General features: G+C 37.4%; 1 protein-coding gene across 1 annotated transcript in view; it reads left to right on the top strand.

Moving 5' to 3' along the window:
- LOC126191168 (E3 ubiquitin-protein ligase MIB1-like) overlaps positions 1-27,904 on the top strand; it is a 217,780-nt gene that overhangs the window by 187,287 nt on the left and 2,589 nt on the right. The window contains exons 4-8 of the mRNA XM_049931941.1: positions 661-842; positions 2,505-2,700; positions 13,076-13,241; positions 15,774-15,827; positions 15,933-16,048. Coding sequence (XP_049787898.1) covers positions 661-842; positions 2,505-2,700; positions 13,076-13,241; positions 15,774-15,827; positions 15,933-16,048 — 714 coding nt within the window. The remainder of the gene's footprint in view (positions 1-660; positions 843-2,504; positions 2,701-13,075; positions 13,242-15,773; positions 15,828-15,932; positions 16,049-27,904) is intronic.

Below are 27,904 nucleotides of genomic sequence, written 5' to 3'. Positions count from 1 at the left end.
AAATTATATCCTTCGCATCGTAAATTCATGACGTCACACAGGATGTCACAGTCAGAGCTGACGAGTGGATTTGGTGCATGCACTTGACCTGAGAATAGCACGGAACTAAGAACAGCAGATTTGAAAAGGTGTACACATAGCACCAAAAATATTACATGGCAGTAGAATTTGAATCTCAACATGTTTTAGTATCAATGTGTGGGCACGAAGTGACTGACAGACTCATTTGACCATAAACTTTACCAGACAAACTGATGGGTGCTGTTTACTGCCAATTTCTGCATGATACATTACCTGCCCTATTGGAGAACATTACCCTTGTAGGAAGGCAATGTACAGTATGTGGTTTATGCACCAGTAACTTCTGCATTTACCTTAATGTCTACATCAGGACTAATAGTGGCAGGGTCTACAGCAGTTTGCATTCCTCCAAACTCTGTGAGGGCCCACAGTGATGTTAAGAGCCATGAAAGGAAGCCTTTTCCATTTTACAGTTTTCATGTCTGGTTTTTACTCCTCCCAGTGCAAATTTTGCTATGACATCTGTGTTAGGACCATTGACAGAAAAGCAATATTATTTATGTGGTATTTTGTGTACTCATCTCTTTCTAATGGTATATATATTTTTTAAGTGTAGTTATTAAGTTCTGACATTTGCAGTTGTTGATGGGGCTTGGCAGTCAAGGAGCTGACAAAAAATCATCTGCGTCAATAGCATGCTTCCTTGCTGGCAATGGAGCTGATTTGACAATCAAGAATAAGAAAGGACAGACCCCACTGGATCTCTGTCCAGACCCAAATCTTTGTAAAGCTCTTGCCAAGTGTCATAAGGATAAGGATACGTAAGTATAAGTAACATGCAAGCATGTATGTTATGTTTTAAGATAAATATAGCAACTCTATGCAGTTTTATCAACTTCAACTTCATGGATTTGATGGTCATGTCCATCACCATTTTTGAAAATTACCTTTCCTTTATAGTATTATTATTTCTAGCTTTCTCATAAAGAGTATAAATTTTATAGGAGACAAGGTGTATCTGACAGAGCGTTAACTCCAAAGAAAGACATTTTGCCCAGTGATTTTTGCCTGTTAAAATCCTGTATGGATCATTGACCTTTTGCTACTTTAATCCCCCGCCCATAACAGATTTCTCTTATCATGAGGTACATGCAGCCCCATTAAATTCATAGTACCCAGAATAATTTCTAGAAGCTGTTCAATTTTAATGGAACCAAGGTAATGGCAAAGCACGAGATTGTTGAAATTATTCATTAAATTTTCACACTTTACAGGAAATGTCTGGTGTAGGTCATAAGAAAGTCAAAATAATAGAAGCACAGAATTACACATCAATTATCCTAGCATCAGTCAATTGCAAGGTAATGAGTATCTTCAACACAACAATTTGTTCACTTGCAGAGAAGAACCATTTCTCAAATAATCAGCCTGGGTTTATAACAATGCCTCATTTTCTACGTGCATGTTTTCTTGTAAGTTGTTGGTACAAATGAACATGTAGCTTATTTCATCTTAGATTTCTGAAATCCATTCATCATTGTTGGCTCATAATAAAGGCACCATCATTCCAATGCCTCCTCAAATATGTGATTGCTTCATAGAATTTTTAACTCTTAGTCCAGTATATTATACTGGATAATTAATGTTTAACAGAAATGAGAGTAACACAAGGTGTGCCAGTAGGAAGTATAATAGAACCATTAATGTCCTCCGTATCACAAACAGTTAATCAGATGAGTCAGCAGCACTTTCAGATAGTTTCATGATGATGATGTTGTCTACAGTGAAGCATAGTCACTGGAATAATTTAAATACATGGACAGAAGTTCTACTTGGTGTGCTGAATGGTAGCTCTCTTTTACATAGGAATCTCTGAAAGAAACATTATGTTCACACAAACTTTGCATATTTAGAGAAATTGTTTTTGGGGACACACTACAACAATTTTACTGCCACCATCATAAATCCAGTAAAGGGATCACAAAGAAAGAGAAAAGGGTTTAGGGGACACATTGAGATATATAGACAATAATTTTTCCTTCAGTTCTTAAGTGAATGGAGTATTAACCAGATCGAGAATGTAGGTAAGAAGTACCCTCTGCCGTGCAGTATATGATAGAAATAGTGCACTTGGTTCTGTTACAAAATGAAGATATTTTCAAAATATGTTTCATTACAACATTTGTCTTATAGCTTGTAGTAAGTATGCCATTTTTTTAGCCTTAAAATTAACTTGAAGCACAAATTTTTCCATCATCAACAAGTTATATGCTGTGGAAGCAGTCTAGGAAACTGTAACATTCTCTCATCTTACACATATTTATGACTCCCTGCCAGAACAATGTATATGATATAGGAAACAGATTGCTAGGTTAGTATACATAGTAATGATGATAATATTTTCATTTACAAAGCAATAAATAATTTTGTCATAGTTCATTCTGTTTGTCATATATAGCATTAATTAATTTTGTTTCCTTTAGGGACCAGATTGAACCACGCCCTTCTGATGGAAGCAACGGTGATGACTGCGTAACACTGGATGAATGCTTGGTCTGTTCTGATCTGAAGAGAGATACACTCTTTAAGCCATGTGGTCATGTTGCATGTTGCTCAGTTTGCTCCCCAAGAGTCAAAAAATGCCTCGTGTGTCGGGAACCTGTCATTGCCCGTATTAAGGTACTGTTAGCATATACAGAATAAAAAGATTTTTGAGCTTTCATTGTACTACTACTACTACTACTGTAAATTTTCTCACTATAGTGCCTTGTAGCTTAGTAACAAATAAATAACCAATAAAATTTTAGATCCAGCCTCATCAGGCCATGAGAAAGGAATATATGCTGGCCACTATGTAATTCCATATTAATAATTAACATATGGTTTTATCTTACACCCAAACCTCCAGATGTCAGACACTCAAATTGATACCAAATTTTGTATGTTGATAGAGCATCAACCAAAACACCAATGTAGTTCATGCTGTGTGCTATTGTCTAGTAAAACTTGCGTAAACTGTATTTAAAAATAACACCAGACTTACAGAGCACAGGAAAAGCATGTCTGTGAGCAATTGTTTCGAAGATCCAGCCTAGGTGAGTAGGTAAAGCGTGAGTTTATCATATGAAAGGTCCTACTTTCAAACCCCACTGCAGTCAATTTTAAAAAAACTGTTTACGCATGAAACTGTTATATGAGAGAACATTTTTCCTGAAACGTAAAAGGACTTTTTGGAGTTTGCAGCAATGTTCTTTTGACAGTCTGCTTTCGCGTTGTTAGGTGAAAGTAGCAAACCTATAGAGTAACAATATTAGAGAAGGAAAGTTGTTACTCACCATATAGTAGAGATGCTGACTTGCGATAGGCACAACTAAAAGATTCATACAATTATAGCTTTCAGCCATTAAGGCCTTTGTCAACAATAGACACACACACACACACACACACACACACACACACACACACACACACATGTCTGCAGTCTCAGACAACTGAAACCACCCTGTGAGCAGCAGCACCAGTGCATGATGGGAGTGATGACTGGGCGGGGGGTAAGGAGGGAAAGTATGGTGGGGGTGGCGAACAGTGAAGTGCTGCAGTTAGATGGAGGGCAGGGAAGGAGGGGGGGGGGGTGTAAGTTGCAGAAAGGAGAGAAATTAAAAGACTGGGTGTGGCGGTGAAGTGACGAGTGATGACAGTGACTAACGAAGGTTGAGGCCAGAAGAGTTATGGGAACATAGGATGTATTGCAGGGAAAGTTCCCACCTCCGCAATTCAGAAAAGCTGGTGTTGGTGGGATCCATATAGAGTACATTTTTATAGATAAGTGTGGTGTTCTGTGGCACATGGCAAATACTCTATAGGTGTGCTACTTTCAACAAACAAAGTGAAAGCCAAACATTGCTAAAAACTCCAAAAAGTCCTTTTACATGTCAGAAACTGTTATATGTATAACAGTTATATGGGAGTATAACAGTTTCACACGTAAACAGGTAAAAAAGATTGTCATAAATGATACCTGAATGCAGGACCTATGGTACGCCAACCTCACACTTCACCAACTCACCTATGTGAGATCTTTAGAGCAACTGCTCACAGATACGATTTTCCTGTGCTCCGTAGTTCTAGTGTTACTTTTAATTACCATTTACACACGTTTCACTGGATTACAACACACAGCATGAACTAAATTGGTGTTTTGGTTGATACTCTATCAACATGCAACATTTGGCACTAATCTGAGTGTATGACATCTGGAGGTTTGGGTGTTAAATAAAAAAGGATGATCAACTTCCTGTCTGAATAAAAACTCCAAATCGACAAAGGAATTAGATGAAACGAATTTAGTGTGTTCACCATATGTGCTTTGTAGAACATGGAAAGCTACAGAGTAGTAAAACAATGTTATATGTGACCGAGCCACTGAATGTTTCCTGATGTAGTGGTTCTGGTTGAATGTATTTGGCATTTGGGGCTGCAGTGATAACACATGTCAATGGTGTACAACATCACCCAAGACATTTGATCAGTATACTGCTGGAAATTTTATATAGTGTTTCAAAAATAATCATTTGATATTACAAGAGATATCTTCTGTGTGAATGAAGGTAGAAACAGTGGATAAATCTTACTTAAACACAGGACTATTAGGTTTTAATTTTCAAAAGAACCGTTTTACAAGGGTATGTATTTTACAAGCATACTTACGTGACTTTGGGCTACTTTGTCCAATTACATTTAGAATCAAAGTTTTCATTTAGCTTTCACAAATAATCAGTGTGCCTTCAATCGAAGCCACAACATGTTCAAACAATAGTCAAAATCATCCCATACTGTTGTGAGTATGTCTGGACATGCAGTCACTGCTGTCACCATGTCGCATCCCATTTGACCCATAGTTGTGGGAAGTGAGGGCTTTCACAAACATACACAAAAAACAACTCACAAACTGTGAGATCAAGCAACCTTGGAGGCAAGTGGTGCAAAGCAAAATTCGTATGCTCCATATTGCTGCTCCATCGCAGAGGCAATTCATTGTCAAAAAATGCTCTTACATGCAGGTTCAAGTACAGTAGCACTTCATTCTGTTGAAAAATGACATTTTTGGTTTGTTCTCACAATTGTGAAAAAGCAAGATTTCCAACATATGCAGGTTCACAATACCTGCAGTTGTCTTTTCCACAAAAAAGAATTGACCCTAAATCATTTCTAAAGGAAAGGTGCAATTCACATAACTCTGCAAATCATTGTTTATCAGCATCATGAAGGGCATTTTAGTAATTAAATACTATATGGTTTGAAACACAAAAGTCACTGCAAAACACGCCAGACAGACATGTGAAGAGTGGATAACTCTCAGCTGTCACAATAAATAGATTTTTGTGGACCACGTGCAAAACTCAATTGAAAGCACTCTACATCTTGAACAAGCATATGGAGAAGGACCTGTGGATTTCCCACCATGTAAACAACCAATATCTTGGCATGTCCATCAAATGCTTTGAGCTGCAGAAAAGAACAGTTCCATACTCTCAGCGTAAATCAGTGACACAGAGAAAGTGAGCAAGCTAGTTGCATCTGGGTACCCATACCAACAATCATGTGAATCAAAAAGTTACAACTGGTGCCGAAGTAAACTTTTAATTTCAATATACGGGTTCGCCTTCACTTATGTAGAAGATATAGTCTTAAGAAATCGGATGAGTTGCACTGAAATTCTGTGTACTATGGAAGGTGGCATTCATCTCTGTAGCTTCTGACAAATACTTGTTCTTTATTTTGTTTGTTGTTGTGGTGGTATTCAGTCCTGAGACTGGTTTGATGCAGCTCTCCATGCTACTCTATCCTGTGCAAGCTTCTTCATCTCCTAGTACCTACTGCAACCTACATCCTTCTGAATCTGCTTAGTGTATTCATCTCTTGGTCTCCCCCTACGATTTTTACCCTCCACGCTGCCCTCCAATACTAAATTGGTGATCCCTTGATGCCTCAGAACATGTCCTACCAACCAATCCCTTCTTCTGGTCAAGTTGTGCCACAAACTTCTCTTCTCCCCAATCCTATTCAATACACCCTCATTAGTTATGTGATCTACCCATCTAATCTTCAGCATTCTTCTGTACCACATTTCAAAAGCTTCTATTCTCTTCTTGTCCAAACTATTAACCGTCCATGTTTCACTTCCATACATGGCTACACTCCATACAAATACTTTCAGAAATGACTTCCTGACACTTAAATCTATACTCGATGTTAACAAATTTCTCTTCTTCAGAAATACTTTCCTTGCGATTGCCAGTCTACATTTTATATCCTCTCTACTTCGACCATCATCAGTTATTTTGCTCCCCAAATAGCAAAACTCCTTTACTACTTTAAGTTTCTCATTTCCTAATCTAATACCCTCAACATCACCCGACTTAATTCAACTACATTCCATTATCCTCGTTTTGATTCTGTTGATGTTCATCTTATATCCTCCCTTCAAGACACCATCCTTTCCGTTCAACTGCTCTTCCAAGTCCTTTGCTGTCTCTGACATAATTACAATGTCATCGGCGAACCTCAAAGTTTTTATTTCTTCTCCATGGATTTTAATACCTACTCGGAATTTTTCTTTTGTTTCCTTTACTGCTTGCTCAATATACAGATTGAATAACATCGGTGAGAGGCTACAACCCTGTCTTACTCCCTTCCCAACCACTGCTTCCCTTTCATGTCCCTCGACTCTTATACAGGGAGCCATTTGCTCCCTGTATTTTAACCCTGCCGCCTTTAGAATTTGAAAGAGACTATTCCAGTCAACATTGTCAAAAGCTTTCTCTAAGTCTACAAATGCTAGAAACGTAGGTTTGCCTTTCCTTAACCTTTCTTCTAAGATAAGTCGTAAGGTCAGTATTGCCTCACGTGTTCCAGTATTTCTACGGAATCCAAACTGATCTTCCCCGAGGTCGGCTTCTACTAGTTTTTCCATTCGTCTGTAAAGAATTCGTGTTAGTATTTTGCAGCTGTGACTTATTAAACTGGTTGTTCGGTAATTTTCACATCTGTCAACACCTGCTTTTTTTGGGATTGGAATTATTATATTCTTCTTGAAGTCTGAGGGTATTTCGCCTGTTTCATACATCTTACTCACCAGATGGTAGAGTTTTGTCAGGACTGGCTCTCCCAAGGCCGTCAGTAGTTCCAATGGAATGTTGTCTACTCCAGGGGCCTTGTTTGACTCAGGTCTTTCAGTGCTCTGTCCAACTCTTCACGCAGTATCGTATCTCCCATTTCATCTTCATCTACATCCTCTTCCATTTCCATGATATTGTCCTCAAGTACATCGCCCTTGTATAGACTCTCTATATACTCCTTCCACCATTCTGCTTTCCCTTCTTTGCTTAGAACTGGGTTTTCATCTGAGCTCTTGATATTCATACAAGTGGTTCTCTTTCCTCCAAAGGTCTCTTTAATTTTCCTGTAGGCAGTATCTATCTTACCCCTAGTGAGATAAGCCTCTACATCCTTACATTTGTCCTCTAGCCATCCCTGCTTAGCCATTTTGCACTTCCTGTCGATCTCATTTTGGCGACGTTTGTATTCCTTTTTGTCTGCTTCATTTACTGCATTTTTATATTTTCTCCTTTCATCAATTAAATTCAATATTTCTTCTGTTACCCAAGGATTTCTTCTAGCCCTCGTCTTTTTACCTACTTGATCCTCTGCTTCCTTCACTACTTCATCCCTCAAAGCTACCCATTCTTCTTCTACTGTATTTCTTTCCCCCATTCCTGTCAATTGTTCCCTTATGCTCTCCCTGAAACTCTGTACAACGTCTGGTTTAGTCAGTTTATCCAGGTCCCATCTCGTTAAATTCCCACCTTTTTGCAGTTTCTTCAGTTTTAATCTACAGGTCATAACCAATAGATTGTGGTCACATCTGCCCTTGGAAATGTCTTACAATTTAAAACCTGGTTCCTAAATCTCTGTCTTACCATTATATAATCTATCTGATACCTTTTAGTATCTCCAGGGTTCTTCCATGTATACAACCTTCTATCATGATTCTTAAACCAAGTGTTAGCTATGATTAAGTTGTGCTCTGCGCAAAATTCTACCAGGCGGCTTCCTCTTTCATTTCTTAGCCCCAATCCATATTCACCTACTACGTTTCCTTCTGTCCCTTTTCCTGCACTTGAATTCCAGTCACCCTTGACTATTAAATTTTTGTCTCCCTTCACTATCTGAATAATTTCTTTTATTTCATCATACATTTCTTCAATTTCTTCGTCATCTGCAGAGCTAGTTGGCATATAGGCTTCATATCTATCTTGGCCACAATAATGCGTTCACTATGCTGTTTGTAGTAGCTTACCCGCATTCCTATTTTCCTGTTCATTATTAAACCTACTCCTGCATTACCCCTATTTGACTTTGTGTTTATAACCCTGTAGTCACCTGACCAGAAGTCTTGTTCCTCCTGCCACCAAACTTCACTAATTCCCACTATATCTAACTTTAACCTATCCATTTCCCTTTTTAAATTTTCTAACCTACCTGCCCGATTAAGGGATCTGACATTCCACACTCCGACCCATAGAACGCCAGTTTTCTTTCTCGTGATAACGACATCCTCTTGAGTAGTCCCTGCCCGGAGATCCGAATGGGGGACTATTTTACCTCCGGAATATTTTACCCAAGAGGACGCCATCATCATTTAATCATACAGTAAAGCTGCATGCCCTCGGGAAAAATTACGGCCGTAGTTTCCCCTTGCTTTCAGCCGTTCGCAGTACCAGCACAGCAAGGCCGTTTTGGTTATTGTTACAAGGCCAGATCAGTCAATCATCCAGACTGTTGCCCTTGCAACTACTGAAAAGGCTGCTGCCCCTCTTCAGGAACCACACGTTTGTCTGGCCTCTCAACAGATACCCCTCCGTTGTGGTTGTACCTACGGTACGGCTATCTGTATCGCTGAGGCACACAAGCCTCCCCACCAACGGCAAGGTCCATGGGTCATGGGGGGGTTATTTTGTTTATACCCATGCAATTCTCATAAGAATAGTAATTTGTTGTTAATTTGTACTCAGTTATCAGACTGATATGCAAGCAGAGATACCAGACAAATGGCTGTATGTCATATCAAATTTGGTGGCCCGCTGACTTGAGTTCACTACTTATTAGGATTTCTTTGGTTCTTATTTTGCGTTCACACATTATCACCCTGGCATTATATTCTATGATGAGTGTGATTGTATGATTCAAGGAAACACATTCTTGGATGCCAACCATAATATAGTACCTTTCAGCATGACTGACCCACCATAGTGAGCTCTCAGGCCACACTTAATGGTATCAGTCAAAACAATGTAGAAATATCCCCTACAATACTTGATGTTGAGAGGGTACTACTCATCACCATTTATTTCACATGTCCAAACTAATTGGTATTTCTCACTCTTCAAACGTAATCATCTTTTTCTACTGACAGTTGTGCACTTTTGTCATTCTGTAGTGTCACAGTTCTCCACCAACAAAAAAATTGCTGTTGTTTTTTTTTTTTTTTTTTTTTTTTTTTTTTTTTTTTTTTTTTTTTTTAAAGCAGAGTCTTCATTTGGGAAACAAGGGCAAGTCTTGAGGAGTAAATCTAGGGTTGGAGGGTACACTTAAAAACTTGGTGGCCTGTTGCAGATTTTTAATTATGAACTGGAGCCATATTGTGACAAAAGATCCAGTTGTTTTTAGTTTTGGATAGCTAATGTAAATTTAGGCTGTCAGTGTTAATGTAACGAACTTTTATAATAGGCACCGAAATGATCAAGAAGTATCTTTGTATTGAAACTAACACCTGAAGATAGATCCATAGTGCTTGAAATGCATTGTGCTTTGGTAATTAAAGCATTGGCAATAATGATATAGCGAAGCAAACTCGCATCTGTTTAATTTGTCTGACTAAAAGTATATATATGATATGACAGTTTGTTGACAGAAAGACTAATCTGGTTGTTGTTATTGTTGTTATCAGTTAACATGTGTCCCTTAGATTTAGAATGGATATTGAACAGTTGGTTCATAATCCTTTAGCTCCACCATCTTTAATGTTCTGGTGTTTAATTTAGTTTTATACATGGATCATATTTTACAATAACATCAGACATGTCATTTTGCAAGTTTTATACAGAATACACAAAATTTCTCACAAATTCATCATTGATCCAGAAAAAATTAAGTAACAGATGATCAATATCACCTAGATACTGTAGGTTCAACAAAAAACACTAAGAGAATAAAAAATTTTAGTAGTAATAATAATGATAAATATTAGTAGCCTGCATTAATTTACACAATAATTTTGTAGATATAAGGAAAGCAGACCAAGTTGTACAGGGTGATTCAAAATTCCTCTTACAGGCTTCTAGGGTCTGCAGAGGGGACTTAGTAGACATTTTGATGAGGATCTCATGTCTGGAAATATACCTTTAGAGTGTAAATTTCCCACTTCTCTGTATGCAAGCAAGCTGAGAAGAGGAAGCGATCTTCAGTCCTCGTTGTAATTATGACATTACGGAACACGTTCGTCCGACTACAACAGTGGCACGGTAGTGGTCCATGGTCACGCGGCACACTTGACTGTGAGGAGGAATCCTTTGTCACGTAGAAGAGAACCCAAGGACGAGTACTCGAAATGTCACCCCTGCCATGTGCTCGTACAGCACACAGGTCACAGGTCATTGTCTTTGATGTGTGCATACCATGAAGTGGGAGATTTGAAAGTGATCTGATCCTCAAACTGATTTTACGTCCAAATGGTACATTCCTGGACATAGGTGTCTTATCAAAACTTCATGTACTAATTCTCCTCTACGAACCTTAGAAGCTTGTAATATTAATTTTGAATCACCCGCTATATGTATGCCATGCTGCAGAACAATACTAAGATATTTATATAAACTGAAAAAGTATTTTTTAAATAATATGTGTATACCATAATTCAGAAAATATTAAGACATCTGTACAAACTGAAAAACTGCTGTTTACACCATATTTGCACTAATACACAGAATCATGAACCAATTTTCCACTTAGTCTATTTGTTCTTTTCTTCTTTACTTTCAGCATTTCACGTAGTCTTCATCTTTTTCCCTCCTCAGGAAGTTGATTTGCACATGGAGAATTTTAAATTTACCTTTTGTTCTATGAATCTGTCTGCAAGTATTGCTTCATCTTATACCAACATCCTGAGATGAGATGTTACTTCAGTTTTCTCTTGAAAGTTCCTTTGTGCCCTTTACACTAAGTAGCAGTGATGAAATAATGTCGCTTCATTTCTAGGATGCCAATGTCATTTTCATCATTTTGCTGCAGATACATTATTGACATGTTCCACATCATAACATTTATCATGAATTTGATCTACAAATGAATGAAGGAAGGAAGGAAGGAAGATAGATAGGTAGATAGATAGATGAGGGATTAATGTCTTACTGATATCAAGGTGTTAGAGATGGAGCGCTAGATCGTAATAGTTCAAGGATGTGCAAGGAAATCAGCCTTCCTCTTTCAGAGGAAACATCCTGTCATTTGTGTGCCCTAAATTTTAGGGCAATCACAGAAAACCTAAATCTCGATGCCCAGGTGTGGATTTGAACCATCATCCTCCAGACTGCAAGTTCAGTGTGCTAATCACTGTGACACCACAATTGGTAATTTAATCTAGGGAACAAGTAACATACTAATTATTGTAATTTTCTCTAGTTCTTATATTATGATCATGAAAAACTGTTTAAAAGTGCTGTACAATTTAGTATTAAAAGAAGTCTTGTCTGATAGAAGTACAAACGTGGTACAGTTAATATTTTAAATTTATTTTTGCCAGATTCCCGTGGTGTTAGTTTCCATATGCATCAGATGGCTTTCTCTTAAAGTTTTATAATTATCTGAATGTGTAAATCTGCTGCTCCTCACCCTTCTGGTATACAGCACGCAATATGCATGGGAAGATAAGCCCATGGTTTCTGTGTCCATTATATAGCTTTCCCCATGTCATAAATTTGTCGCTCTTTTCCCAGAAACCTAGTATAGTCCACTTCTACTATGTCTTCATCCCCAATGCTCAGGATAAAATCCCCTGAGGCATCAGTTCTGTTTGATTATTCTTTAAAATATCTTTCTGCCATTTGCATGTTCTCATTGGCTCTCTCTTCCATAACCTTTACTGAGTCGCCACATACTAGTTAAGTTGTATCATCAGTATACTTAATCACTTTTTTATATACTGCAGTGCACGTGCCAGATAAAGAGCAGAGGTCTTAATACTGAATTCCAAGTTACTGTACTCCATACCATACAGAAATTCGTAGTAGACTTTTTCTCTATATGTATGTTTTATTTGGACACAGTTGACTGTTTTCAATAAAGTTTTTTGTAAAATATGCAGCTATTCCTGTTACACCATAGCAGTGGAGTTTCTCTAGAAGAATTCTTTGACAGACATAATCAGAAGCTTCAGAAAGGTCTGACTGTATAGCAGACACTTTCCTTTGGTCATCCAGGGCCTCACACTGCAGTCTTTATGGATCTTTCATTTCTGATCCAATCTTACGCTTCATTTAAGATATTTTGTTTCTCTATGAAGTTTACAAGTCTATCTTTAATCACTATTTTGGACAGAACAGTTATGGGTCTATAGTTTCCTGAATCTGTTTTAAATATTGGCACTACCTTGCTCTTTTTTAAACATTTTAGAAATAATCCTGTCTTCATGTCTAAAGTTATCAAGAGAGGCTTTGCAAGATATCTAGCATGGTGTTTTACCAGTTTTTTGACATGCCATCCGAGCCCGCTGTATTATTATTTTAGCACTCCAGTAATTTTTTTAAATAAACTTCCCATTCCTCTGTAGGAGTACGTACAGTAAAGAACAATATTCACTACACACACACACACACACACACACACACACAAATAATAATGTAATAAATAAATATTAGATTTGAAAAATAATTGAATTAAGTGTCTTACTTGCTACTCTTTCATTATATGAGTATTGTTTCTTATTGCTTTGTTCTAGATTGAAGAGTGTGTAGTTTGTTCAGACAAGAAGGCATCCGTGCTCTTCAAACCTTGTTGCCACATGTGTGCTTGTGAAGGCTGTGCAGCACTTATGAAGAAATGTGTTCAATGTCGAGCACAGATAGATCATATTGTGCCTTTTGTCATATGCTGTGGAGGTATTGGTAAGAAGCATTGCAATGATATTAATTCAGCTATACACTGTAGCATTCTTTTCTTCTCTTATGATTTGTTTACACATTTTTTGCATTTATGTGCAATGAGTTGGAGCAGTTTTATATCAGCTTCTGTTTCTACGATTATTTATGTAGAAGCCCTAATTTTATGACAACAGTAATAAGTAAGGACATCTTTTCATTTTCAAGGCATTGTTTACTTGCACGTATGAGTTTTCAAAGTAAAAAAAAAAAAAAAAAAAGGATTTTGAGAAACAATGGGTGTAATATTATATGCAGACTCAAAAGACTCTTAGCAAGATAGCTGAATCAAAAGAAGTCAAATGACTCTGGCCACTATTGATTCTTTCTGATCTCTACCAACTTCAGCTAACAGATGATACTTTGTGTAATGCATATATATCCATGAAAACAGAAGTGATACATTGAATTAACGATTATGCAAATATCATGTGTAACTGAGTTTCTAATCATCTAATTTATTGGCATGTTACACACAGTTTTGACGACTAGTATGAATTCTGTCAGTTTAACTACTATCTGCTACCTTGTCAAATGTTTTCTTGGAGTGTGTAGAGGAGTAGGTAAAGGTAGTTGCATCTGCTGAAATCCATGTTTCATGATGTATATGCAAAAATAACTCTTGAAAAGAGTATTGAAGCATAAGATTGCGGCTTCAGTTCATGACCTGACATGCTCGACATATGATTTCTGTATCCTTTAAATTCCTCCGTACTGTTACTCAACTGGAACACTATTAAAAAAACCATGACAAATTAATTTTTTATCCCCACTTATTTCTTTCATTGTTATTTCCCCACTGTAAGTGCATAAACAAAATACTAATTTAATGAAATGTAATTCATTGTTTTTTTTTTTTTTTTTTTTTTTTACACAGTGTTGTGAAAGATCACACAGTTTGTATTATACTTGCAATTTTTTTAAAACAAAAAAGGGTATCATATTTCATAATTTCCTTGTATATACATTCTACCTGTATATCTAATCACATAATTTAACAGAAAATATGCAATAATTATGAAATATGAAATGAAAATATGAAATATTTTTTCTGGCTGCAACAAGGAAGCCATCAGAATTAAATTAAACAAGCAGTTACAGATGTACTGGATTTATCGAGTAAGCACTGGAGACACCACTTCTGGATTCCAGAATTCAACAATACATTAAAAAAGTCCTGTTTGTGTGTGTAACAAAACACATAAATCCTTGCTGATTTGATAGCACCTGTCTCTTGTCTGCAGCTCATGGTCTAGTGGCTAGCATTGTTGCCTCTGGATCAGGGGGTCCTGGGTTAGATTCCCGGCCCAGTTGTGGATTTTCTCTGCCCAGTGACTGGGTGTTTTTATTGTCCTCATCATTTCATCATCATCATCATCATCATCATTTGTGACGGTGGTTAGATTGGATTGTGTGAACATTGGACTGTGTCAAAATTGAGACTTTGTACAGGCACCGATGACTGCACAGTTGAGTGCCCAACCCAAATATCATCATCATCATCATCATCATCATCATCATCATAGCACCTGCCTCAAGCTATTTCTGAAACCAGTCAATGACTCAAGCTATAGTTTATAATGGACTGAAGAGTGCAATAGTAGTACTGATTTTGACAAGCAATTAATTTCTAACTGCAGATCAATCTCACGCCTACCTGTTTTCTCAAAGATTTCTTCACACAGATTTATTTATTTTTATCTCAGAAGTGAAGGTGTGACATAGTTAAGCTACAAAAATTGTCCCAAAGTTTAATAAGGGCTTTGATTATCCACATCATAATATTTAGTTTTAAAACTTAAATCTTATGGTTTCAATGTGTCTCATTACATGATTGGTTGTTCTACCCCCATAATGGAAAGCAGAATATTATATTTACAAACTCTACCATAAAAGCAAAGTAAAATGTGACATTCCTCAGGTGTACATGGCCTGCTGCCATTTTTTATTTTGATAAATGACTCACATGAGCCTCAAAAACATGTTCTAATATTGCAGTTTTTGCTGGTGACACAAATATATTAATGAAGGACACCATTTAAACCATACAGTACACATCTAATATAATACGTTAACAGCCTAATAAGTGTTTCAAAGCAAATTCCTGAACTTATTTTCTTACAAAAAACAATAATTTGCAGGCCCTAGGAATAGAAAGATCTAGATGAAACTGTGGTGTCAACATGGACAAAACTTTAGGAAGCTTAGCACAAAAAGAAAAAAAAAAAATTCAGTCTAGTTTGTATGTGCAAGTTTATCTCAGTGTCTAGACATTCATGGCAAGGTGTTACTATAATTTGCGTACTTTACCTATCAGCTAGCATCAGTAGAGTATTTATATAGACAACAAAAGCTGACAACATACAACTGAATATCTTTCCTCTTGTTACAACTTAGTGTTTCTCATTCATTAACTAACAACTAACTGCTTAAAACAGAAATGAAGCTATCTTCTTTAAATTTTAGTAAAAGAGTGCTTGTTTTCTTTATATGTTTCAGGAACCATATCTGATGTGCAACCTGAATGTGAGGAGACTCAAAATGCCACTTTAGGTATCATATCATCTAAAATATTTTGTCTTTGTAAATATGTATCTCACACACATACTAGTTTTACAGTTTATAAAAATACATAAAATTATATATGTAATGTTTCAGCTACAGTTATAGAGCCAGTTTCGCTGACAGGAGCACTCATGAACAATGGTATCCGTGATACATCCAACTCAGACATACAGAAACTTCAACAGCAGCTTCAGGATATCAAGGAACAGGTAACCTGACATCTATTGATCTCTTGTACTTTCAACCATGTTATGTTAAATATTACTTTGAATGCACTAAGGTTTTGGAGGTGAAAGTGTAGGGGGATTACATTCATAATTCTTATTAGATCACAAAATGACAGCTATACCCAATCACCTACATCAATCAGAATGATGAATATGGTGATATGTGACAATATTTTAACCATAAATGTTTTTACCCATTACATATTCTACTGCCTGCAAAAGGAATTCACGATAGTCATTCACATCTTTTTAAGAAAATCTGATCTAATCATTTCAAACTTTGTACTGTTGTCATAAATACTGCACTGATGCTTTGTTTTTGCATTGCTGATAACCGCCACTTCTCAATCCTCTGACTGCTCCAGACATGTTAAGACACACCACCTTGACTGTCCCCTATGTGTTCCCAATTTGTTGACAAGGGCTGCGGTGTGCTCTGGATGTGTTAACATGCTAAGCTGCATTATTTTCCTGAATGATTCCTAGCTTTTCTGTTTGGCCTTCTCAGTTAGTCCAAGGTCCACTCCACTGTGGGTTTACAGAGGAAGATAGAGGGAGTGGACAAAAATATGGAAGCACAGTGAGAAATGCATACTTGAACGTAAATGCAGATGGTAGTCAAGCCTGCAGGTTGTGCCATTGTATCTGATCACACATGACACTTTTATAATGTTCTCAATTTGTTGCAAGTGTCAGTCATGGTAATAACAGTGTTCTGTGTAATTGTGACTGCATTATGGATGCTTTCATGACCAGGTAGCGAAACTGTTCAGTATTTCAAGAGGCATCATATCGAAGATTTATATCGCATTCAGAGAAAGTGGGAAAAACATCATCCATTAAGTCACGACATGAATGAAAGTGTGTATTGAGTGGCTGTGATGGACAATCATTGAAGAGGATTGTGATGAAAAATAAGAGAACAACAGCCACAAAAATCACTGTAAAACTGAATGTCACACTTGCAAACCATGTCAGCACCAAAACAACACAAAGGGAGCTCCATAAGCAGGGAAATGCAGGGTGAGCTGGAATTCCAAAACCACCCATCAGTGATGCAAATGCCCATAACAGGAAAGCATGATGCTGAAGCCATAAAACCTGGACTCTGGAGCATTTGTTGGATGAGTCCCATTTCACAGTGTTTCCAACTTCTGGCCAAGTTTATTTTCCAAGAGTGAAACATGATGGGGGTTCGGTGATGATTTGGCCAGCCATATCAGTGTATTCTATAGGCCCCATGGTTACTCAGTAAGTTCACAATACTGCCAAGGATTATGTGACCATTGTGCCCGTCAGGCCAATTCCGTGGCCTTTGCTTGTTTTCCAATAGTTATGCTGTGTTCAAAGATGACAGTGCACTTGTTCACACAGCTTGCATTGTGAAAGACTGGTTTCGTGGGCGCGGAGGTGAATTGTCACATCTTTCCTGACCACCACATTCACCACATCTGAATATTTGCGGTCTACTTTCCATCACCCATCATCATTACCTGAACTTGCCACTATTTTGCCGAAAGAATGATGTAAGATTCCCTTGAAAACCATACAGGACCTGTATTTATCCATTTCGAAACTTCAAAACAACTGGAAGCTATTTTGGATGCAGATACTTTTCCTATACCGTATTAGGCAGGATAAAGTGTGTTTTTGGTGTTCCCATATTTTTGCCTACCAATGTTTCTATATTTTTGCCAACTCCTTGTATAATGGAGATTCTCATTAGAAGTGCCAGTGGAAATGGACTCTTTAATTGTGATGATAGTGATGACTCTTCAACAGAACCACAGCGCAGCAGTCCAGATCCATGTCTGTTTCTACAGGTGATGAAAATTCTTCAGAATCTGGATTGTAAGAAAATGAGAATAACACACTTCAGCAACTCATTAGATGAAAGAAAGTAATTTTCATCTTGTAGTGCATGAATTGATGATTCAGCTATGAAGTGTGTATTATGACAAGATACCAGTCTTCTGTCATTTTTCCTGGTATTTTTAATTTTTTATGGTATTTGTAATCGAAGGTCTGATATCACCTATAGCAGATTAGACCAATAGATTTTATTTATAGACATAAAACAGAATCAGTATAGTCTCAGTTGTCAAGGTGGAAAGAATTGGGATATGTGGAACTGTAGTCATTTGTTGTCTGCTTATGGCTTGTGTGAAAAAGCAGAAAATTAATCACTATTGGTCCACAGACATAAACTTGAACATTCCAGTTTTCATATAAATTCTGTTATTTTTGAGGAAGCATAATTTTTATGACAACTCTGCTTATATGGGGAAAGGTTATCAAATATTAGAAAGATTGTTCACAAAGTTTCTGCAACATTCCACATTCACACTTCACTTGAAGTTTGAACAGTAGTCCACATAGCACTTCACCCATATCAAAAGGTTTAAATTGATGAATTCTGTTTTGTTCAAATGATAATTATCTTTCAAACAGTATATCTCATCCAAAATAAGTAAATCTGTAATAAAAGCATTTGTTTTGGGCAGCTGTAAGACTCATTTTATGTCATGGATTTATTGTGCATATGGGTGGAATGAAGGAATTTGGTTTCCAATTTGGGGAAAAGGGGCAAAACTCATAAAGTCATATTTGAACATCTTTATGATACAAATCGGTATTTGAGACTGGCCTTTTCTCTACTTTCACAACCCTGCAGTGCTGGAAAACTAGGAGCAAGGGGCAACATGCCAAAACTACAGGACAAACTAAAACAACGTCAAATCAAATTTATTTACACTGGTATACCACTTGTCATGAAATTGTGCAATGAAAGAGAGGTGTCGACAACCTGTGACACCACAGAAATGTTTGGGGGGAAAAAAACTGACAAAGACTGAGGAAACCACAATGTCTTGCAGGTTACAAGTTAAGTACAGGGGCAGTCAACCATACTGATGTGCTATTGAGATTAGTGAAATCAATGTGGAATACAGTGAAGTGTGTAACTTACCTGATCTGTAAATTCACCTTCAATGATCCCATAATCTGTTGTTTTAAATTACTCTCATGTAATTAATGGTTTTGACTGACATTTGACAAAGTACATACACTACACTGTAGCACATACTTTTCAATTCCCTCATATTTATTGGAACACAATTTTATTTTTATGGTGATCTACTTTTTAACACTCAAGGGTCTTAATACTTAAACCAGGTAGGCAAATTACACTTGTTAACAAAGTCTCACATTTCATTGGTGGAGATTAGAGTACTGACATACAAATATGATACACAAATATATTTCTCCCAAATGATGTTAATGTAATGTTTGATACCCACAGACCAAGTACATGTTGTAAATTTGCAACAGACTCACAAGAAAGCTAACCAAGGACTGACAGAGGTGTAAACATTTTAATAATTAAACAGGGATTGTAACATGAGATGTATTTTTGGATAACTAACCCAGGACTGATGTTGATAGTAAAACAAAGATGACTATTACCAACTGCCTGAAGCATTGTGCTATACAGTTACTTATAGATGAGCAAAAAAATCAAAGTCAGAATTTGGTTTTACTTATTAATTAAGAACATGAAAAAGAGCAAAAGATAACACAGTATCATAACAAGCAAGAGAAAGTTGATTTAACTTAAACCATAACTTTTATTGCCAGAAACAAGACAAATTTTTACTGTTTCATATGAATAATTTCTATTTCTGTAGGTATTCCAAGGCCCTGCCATAAACTATTACACCATGAAATTTTCCAAACCAAATACGTAGCAAACTTACTAGGTGTTCTAATAGAAGTGGGCATTTCTGAAAATCAGAGCTAGAGAACTATGAGACTGAATTGTGGATATAGTCACAAGTTAAGACTGGAACATTCTAGAACACTAGAACTTTGGTTACGAGTAATTTTTTTAAACAGAAAGTGTTTTGAGCATGGGATGGGGAGGGAGCAAATACTTGTGGGGGAGAATGAGGGCATTGAAATGAACTGTACCAATTTAGCCAGAAACATGTATTAGCTCACTGTGCATCTAAATGTGTTTCTAATGAACCTTAAATTATGACTATTTTTATATGAAAAATAAAATTTACATTGATGTTAGGATTGTTCCAAGAACATCAATTTTTTTTCTTGGGCCTGTACATTTAAAATGCTCTTGCTCTCCACATAGTAGTAACAGCACAAAAAATGTTGAGTTCCATCTGTCTCTGGTACGTGAACTGGTTGAATCTTATTTCACACAATGGTGAAGGCAGAGAAAGACGCTCTGATGACAGTGATCCTCTACTACATACTGGGAGAAATTTTCCAGACTCAAAGAAAGGTATGCCACCAGGGGATAGATGCACAATCCACTAAAAACAAAGTGGGCTGAGAAGCCAATTACAAATACAGAACACGCACATATTACTACAGAACGTGCACTGTATCACTACTTGTGCTATATTTTGAAGCTTATGATACAAATAAAAATATAGATACTTTTAGCTTTGCCAGTCCAAAGCCTGGGGAAAAAAGGATGGAAAAATATACATAGTAGGTATAAAATGTATTCACTTAAAGAGTTCCTGACTTTTAAAACTCTCTCCAGGTGAATTACTGCATTGACATACACAAAAACTTCACAGATTTCAGGTGCTGGAATATCTATTTTGTGTGCCAGTACAAAAATTAAAAACACAACTTACAATGTTTCAATGAAACAAGAATATACTTAAATGTCCTTTTACAAACCACAAATATTATTGGGAGACCAACAAAAAGTAATAGAACTCTTGACGATTTGGTATTGAAGATTGCCTGGAGGCATTTTTTGGGTTTGTGCTCAAGAAGTAATGGTAAGCTTGCAAAGAGTTTTGTGGCATACAGATGTTGTCCCTTCCCAGCTGTTTGTAGTGGAGTCTTTTTTTTTTGTGGTACAGATGAACAGGAATGGTTAAACACTTCAAAAGTTACAGTAAAAAAAAAGGGGGGGGGGGGCGGGGGGTTTACACCAAAGGAAGCTTAACTGGAGACAACCAACCATTATTTCAGTGTCGCAGAAAGTTATCTAAAATTAAAGCAACCTTTTGGTTACCTACTAGACAAGACAGTGTCTGTGCCTTACTAACACTCTTTACACAGTGATCATCTGTCTGTCTGCGATGGAGCACTCGTTTTCCTCTACAGAGTTTCCACAAGTTTCCCCAAGTGAGATTCTCTGATATTTCCCTGATTCTCAGACAAGTTTTAGCATTTTTCCCTGACAAATAATGAGATGTCAAGAGTAAGTAAAGACATAAGTTGAGAAAAAAATGTAAGGACTTCTGTATTTCTCCCCTGTGGGAGCAAAAATCTTAATTACTAACATCAATATCTCTCTCGCTCTCTCTCTCTCTCTCTCTCTCTCTCTCTCTCTCTCTGTCTGTCTCTCTTTTTTTTATGGAGAAAGCAAGCCAAAATGGTATATGTGTTTTATTAATACCACTGTTGATATTTTATTTCAATAAAATGAAACACATCTTGTGACAAAAATATGCATTTCCTTGGAGTCACACAGTAGATTTGAAATACCTTTGCACTTATTTCAGAAATAACCTCAGAAAAAGTAGGTCTCTTGAAAGAAGTGTATAAGAAAGGTAATAGTTGTGTAAGCCAACAGTATAGGTCACTGCCAAAAAAATGTTGGTTGTACTATGTTTGTGATTGTCGGTTATTACCCACTGTTTTATGCCTATTATTTTACAGGTATTGTGTTGTTGGTGCTGCCCCCCCCCCCCCCTCCATGGTTTGTCATGTATCAAAAACTACTGGAACAATAGTTGAGACAACACTTAATGACCTTGAAAGTATGTTGAGTAATTCAGCAGAAGAGAAGCTGTGAAGCTTTAAGTGTCAAATAACTTATTTGTTCATTGTATTTACATTTTACCACTACTGCACAGACTCGAGAGTGACAAATAGAATCGCCATTGCGCCCTCCAAAAAATATTCGGCACATGGCGATAAAGGCCAGGTGGGTAACTCAGCTGCAGGTACCAGCCCAAAGCAAGGCACATCTGCAAAGAGTTACACATAAGATTGATGTTTTTTGTGGCAGTAGTTGATAACTTTTTAAGTGATCCCTTCATGAGAAGAAGAGGGCAAATAACAAATCCAACAGGATCATTGGAAACAAAGAGAGACAGTGCAAAAGTACATTGTTGGCAGAGTGAGAGGGAGTTCCAGAGGAACAATACCAGAGACCTGTACCAAGCTATCAGATTGCTATAACTTGCAGATAACTTCCTATTTAGCCAAGACACTTCACTTCCAAGAAATGAAGACAAAATTGCTTGGCAACATAAGCAGAACATTTCAACGAACTCGCCAACTTGGAGGAACCAGAAGAGAAACTGCACTTTGAATCTAGGCCTGTTACTAAGGCAGATAGTCTCACACCAATTAGAGACTAGATATAGATGACCATTTTTAACTTGAATCCAACAGAGAAGCAAGGGATAATGATACCATCGGGAACTGTGGAAATATACAGATGAGGATTGGGCCCTGATTATTCATTTCATAGCCAATACCTGTGCAACAGGAAGACTTCCATAGGACTGGATCTCTGCTGTCAACTGTCCACTACACAAGCAGGGGCACTTGTCAGACCTTAACATCTATAAAGAGATGTGCCTCTTTATATTGCCATACAGAATCTTCCCCAAGGCATTACTTACTAGAATGGAGGGTCAACTAGACTCCTGCGTAGGAGACCATTAAGCTGGATGCAGGAAGTCAAGATAATGTGCAGAAAAGATCCTGAACTTCAAAACCATTTTCACTTACAGTAACTTAAGAAGACTCATCTTAAGTAACAATGTTTGTCAACCTCCAAAAGCTCTGACTTGGTAGACAAAAGTTCCTCTTCCAGATGCTAACTGAACTGAGCCTAGACAACAAGATATAAAATAAAGTTTAGAGAGGAACTGTGTACAAGGGAAGAATTGGTGTTAGACAAGGAGATGGCCTGTTACTCTTCAACTGTTTACTGCACAAACTTATTTGTGAATAGATGAAACACTTACAGAGCACCCTGTATTGAGAATCTATCGCAAATAGGGCCAATTGGTAGCCCACTGCCTAACCTCGACAGATGAACTCACTTTCAGCATCCAGCATAGAACAAGCTGCTTACCAACTCTTTTCACTCAACCACATAGCAGCTAAGTAGAATTGAAGATTTCCAACAACAAGACAGTGTTCATTACCATCAGAGGTGTACCCAATGTGATCCCATTGGCCAACACATTGATACACCAGAGAATGGATAATCCTGAAAATAAATGAGGATTTGCGTATTGACTGTAGGCACACCAAACTGGAGAGATTAACAGATCTAAATCCCTTTTCCTCAATCTAAAACTCCAACACTATAACACCATAGTGAGTCCTTCAGCATGCATGCCTCAGAATGACTGAACATGGTAAGAAAGAGATAATGCAGGAAATGAGAACTAAAGGATAGAAAGATTCTGACAAAAGTAATGACCTCCCATCAATGAAGGGCAGTTGGTTGGTTTGGAGAATAAAGGGTCTGAACTACAGGGTCATCAGTCCCTCATCAATGAAGATGATGGTACATTTATCAAGCACACTAAGGAATTCTACCAACATCTAGAGTGCATTAAAACAACAATGAGAAAGAGGTTAATACAGACATACTGTGTTGCAGGACAAATGGAGAATCATGTCATAGGTGTCTTTGTATACAGAGAAAGTGACAAATGCCTTGTGGACAAGATTAGTAAGCAAATATCTTGGGCACCTAGAAATTGACCACAATGACATTCACAACAGAGATAAGTACAGATGCTCATCAGAACATCAGAGTCTCTCCATTCACTCACAGCAATAACAGTGTGTCTGGGATCTGAAGTGAAATTTACTCTAGAAAAGAAAAACACCCACAGCTCCAGGAGCAGAGAGTAATCGGCTAAGAGGAAAGCTCACCACGATAGAGAACTACATGGCCCACCATAGTCCTAAATGAAATATAATAATAAAGGAAAGATGTACAGATACAGCAAAAGTCAATTCTTATCATGCCCTAGAGATGAACTAAAACTTAAAAGTGATAATTCAAGATAAGGCTGAATATAGGCAGTGAAGGTAAGGCAAACAGGAAAGGAAGAAGGAAAAAAGGTAATATAAGTGAAAATTATGTGAATAATAAAAATGAACCATGGACCATGGACCATGAACCATGGACCTTGCCATTGGTGGGGAGGCTTGCGTCCCTCAGCGATACAGATAGCCGTACTGTAGGTCCAACCACAACGGAGGGGTATCTGTTGAGAGGCCTGACAAACGTGTGGTTCCTGAAGAGGGGCAGCAGCCTTTTCAGTAGTTGCAGGGGCAACAGTCTGGATGATTGACTAATCTGGCCTTGTAACACTAACAAAAATGGCCTTGCTGTGCTGGTACTGCGAACGGCTGAAAGCAAGGGGAACTACGGCCATAATTTTTCCGTCCTCTCGGGTAAAACATTCCGGAGGTAAAATAGTCCCCCATTCAGATCTCCGGGTGGGGACTACTCAAGAGGATGTCGTTATCAGGAGAAAGAAAACTGGCATTCTACAGATCGGAGCGTGGAATGTCAGATCCCTTAATCGGGCAGGTAGGTTAGAAAATTTAAAAAGGGAAATGGATAGGTTAAAGTTAGATATAGTGGGAATTAGTGAAGTTTGGTGGCAGGAGGAACAAGACTTCTGGTCAGGTGACTACAGGGTTATAAATACAAAATCAAATAGGGGTAATGCAGGAGTAGGTTTAATAATGAATAGGAAAATAGGAATGCGGGTAAGCTACTACAAACAGCATAGTGAACGCATTATTGTGGCCAAGATAGATACAAAGCCCACGCCTATCACAGTTGTACAAGTTTAAATGCCTACTAGCTCAGCAGATGATGAAGAAATTGAAGAAATGTATGATGAAATAAAAGAAATTATTCAGATAGTGAAGGGAGATGAAAATTTAATAGTCATGGGTGACTGGAATTTGTCAGTAGGAAAAGGGAGAGAAGGAAACGTAGTAGGTGAATATGGATTTGGGGTGGCAGGGGTAAAATACAGGGAGCGAAAAGCTATATACAATTTGTACAGAAACCAAATGACAGTTATAAGAGTCGAGGGACATGAAAGGGAGGCAGTGGTTGGGAAGGGAGTGAGACAGGGTTGTAGCCTCTCCCCGATGTTATTCAATCTCTATATTGAGCAAGCAGTGAAGGAAACAAAAGAAAAATTCCAAGTAGGTATTAAAATCCATGTAGAAGAAATAAAAACTTTGAGGTTCACCGATGACATTGTAATTATGTCAGAGACAGCAAAGGACTGGCAAGAGCAGTTGAACGGAATGGATAGTGTCTTGAAAGGAGGATATAAGATGAACATCAACAAAAGCAAAACAAGGATAATGGAATGTAGTCGAATTAAATCGGGTGATGCTGAGGGAATTAGATTAGGAAATGAGACATTTAAAGTAGTAACGGAGTTGTGCTGTTTGGGGAGCAAAATAACTGATGATGGTCGAAGTAGAGAGGATATAAAATGTAGACTGGCAATGGCAAGGAAAGCATTTCTGAAGAAGAGAAATTTGTTAACATCGAGTATAGGTTTAAGTGTCAGGAAGTCTTTTCTGAAAGTATTTGTATGGAGTGTAGTCATGTATGGAAGTGAAACATGGACGATAAATAGTTTGGACAAGAATAGAATATAAGCTTTCGAAATGTGGTGCTACAGAAGAATGCTGAAGATTAGATGGGTAGATCACATAACTAATGAGGAAGTATTGAATAGGATTGGGGAGAAGAGAAGTTTGTGGCACAACTTGACCAAAAGAAGGGATCGGTTGGTAGGACATATTCTGAGGCATCAAGGAATCACCAGTTTAGTATTGGAGGGCAGCGTGGAGGGTAAAAATCGTAGAGGGAGACCAAGAGATGAATTCAGTAAACAGATTCAGAAGGATGTAGGTTGCAGTAGGTACTGGGAGATGAAGAAGCCTGCACAGGATAGAGTAACATGGAGAGCTGCATCAAACCAGTCTCAGGACTGAAGACCACAACAACAACAAAACAACAATAAAAATTTCTTCTCCCCACCCCCGCGTCACCTCCTAGAATACATTTAGTTACACGATGTTGAGAATTGTAAAGTACAGAAAAATCTTTTGTAAATTTTGTCAAATTGCAAGTATATCCTACAAAATATACAGCTTGGTTAAAAGCACATGTGACTTGTTAAAGACCATTCTTTTCCAGGACATATTTAACTGTTATGCAATAGGCATGAGTATGGCGTTATTGAGGACAGTTAGGGTTTAACATCCGACTACTGACACTGCCATTATAGACAGAGAACAAGCTCAGACTGGAAGGGAAGGAAATGTCCATATTTATGGTAAAGAAACTGTCCCGGATTTTACTATAACAGGAATACAGAGCACCTAAATCTGACTTGTGTAATTTGGATTTGAACTACTCTCCTCCCCAATATGATATCAGTGTATTAACTGTTTTGCTACTCCCTCATTATTATTTTTTAGTTGGTCTATTCAGTTTGACCAAATTAGTGCCTGTTATTCATCAGTGGTTCCAAGTACCGTGAGCTTCCTGAGAATTGCTTTGGAGAATAAACTCACTGTAGTCGAATATTTTTAAGTTTATTTTTCAGGTTCAAAGGGGTTTTTTAAAAAAAATATGTTGCACTTGGAGGAATGCCTTCAGGTTCAAGCCATGTTTTCAGTCCACTTCAAGTTTTCATGTAACATTATTCTAACACTCTTTTTGCAGTAGAGAAATTTATGTTTGCCCCATTTAGAACTGAAGATGGGAGGGATTTTGAAAATTTTGTTTCACATGGTAAGATTAAGGCTCTCTCGTGTAGAACTACTGCTACTGCTCCTGCTACTACCACCACCAATACTACTACCACTAGTAGCAGTCATGGTAGTAGTAGCAGCAGCAGCAGCAGCAGCAGTAGTAGTAGTAGAAGAAATGAATAAATGGAATTTCAGTGTACAGCAGTAGAAGCTGATTAGTCCAGAGAAGAGCAAGAAATAGCAGGATAAGGTTAGCAGATAAGATGTAAGGAAATAGAAACAGATAGGGTGAAGAAAGCATGTATTTTAGACTAAGCATGTAGATCAGACTAAAATGAGGAACCAGAACCTTTTCAGATTTAAATGGTTTAATCATTTTAGTAGTTCAATAGATGCAGAGGCTGTCAGCATACAAGCATATTTTTAGTGGGATAATGTTGATGGCACATCATCACCAGCAATAAGAATAGTGTCAAACCTGATACCAAACCTCGAGTGGAGGCTGAGTACTACCTGTTGCCATTTCATTTCAACTTTGTTTTTTCCTGCTTTACATTGCTGACAGGTCATCAGGTGCGGGTAAACCTATTTGCTTGCAAGTGGAGATAAATTTGAAGCAAAATAACCAAGTCAGTGGTTTTCCTGGGCTCTGAGTAACATCTACAGTTGCCTCTTATCTTTGTATGATTAGATTTTTGTCACTTTTTACTTTTATTACTGCACAGAAAGTTTTGTCATAGTGAATTAAGACACTACATTAACATTTTGGATAACAAGTTTAAATCCATATCCTGCCATTCAATTTAGGTTTTCCATGATCTACTCTTAAATTACTCAGTTCAAAGGACACAGCTGATTTCATTCCATGACACTGTCATCTATGAAAATTTTGTTAGAGCAGGTATTATGGTACAATGTTTACAAAAGCCTGATTGGCATTCATCTTGTTGTAAGTTATTTGTAATTACATAGCTATTAACAAGATCAAGAATTATTTATGACTTCCTTAATAAATTA

This window comes from Schistocerca cancellata, chromosome 6, assembly GCF_023864275.1.
Source record: "Schistocerca cancellata isolate TAMUIC-IGC-003103 chromosome 6, iqSchCanc2.1, whole genome shotgun sequence".
Lineage (NCBI taxonomy): Eukaryota > Metazoa > Arthropoda > Insecta > Orthoptera > Acrididae > Schistocerca > Schistocerca cancellata.
Note: the sequence above shows the minus strand (reverse complement) of the source record. Positions and strands in the feature narration are given on the sequence as shown.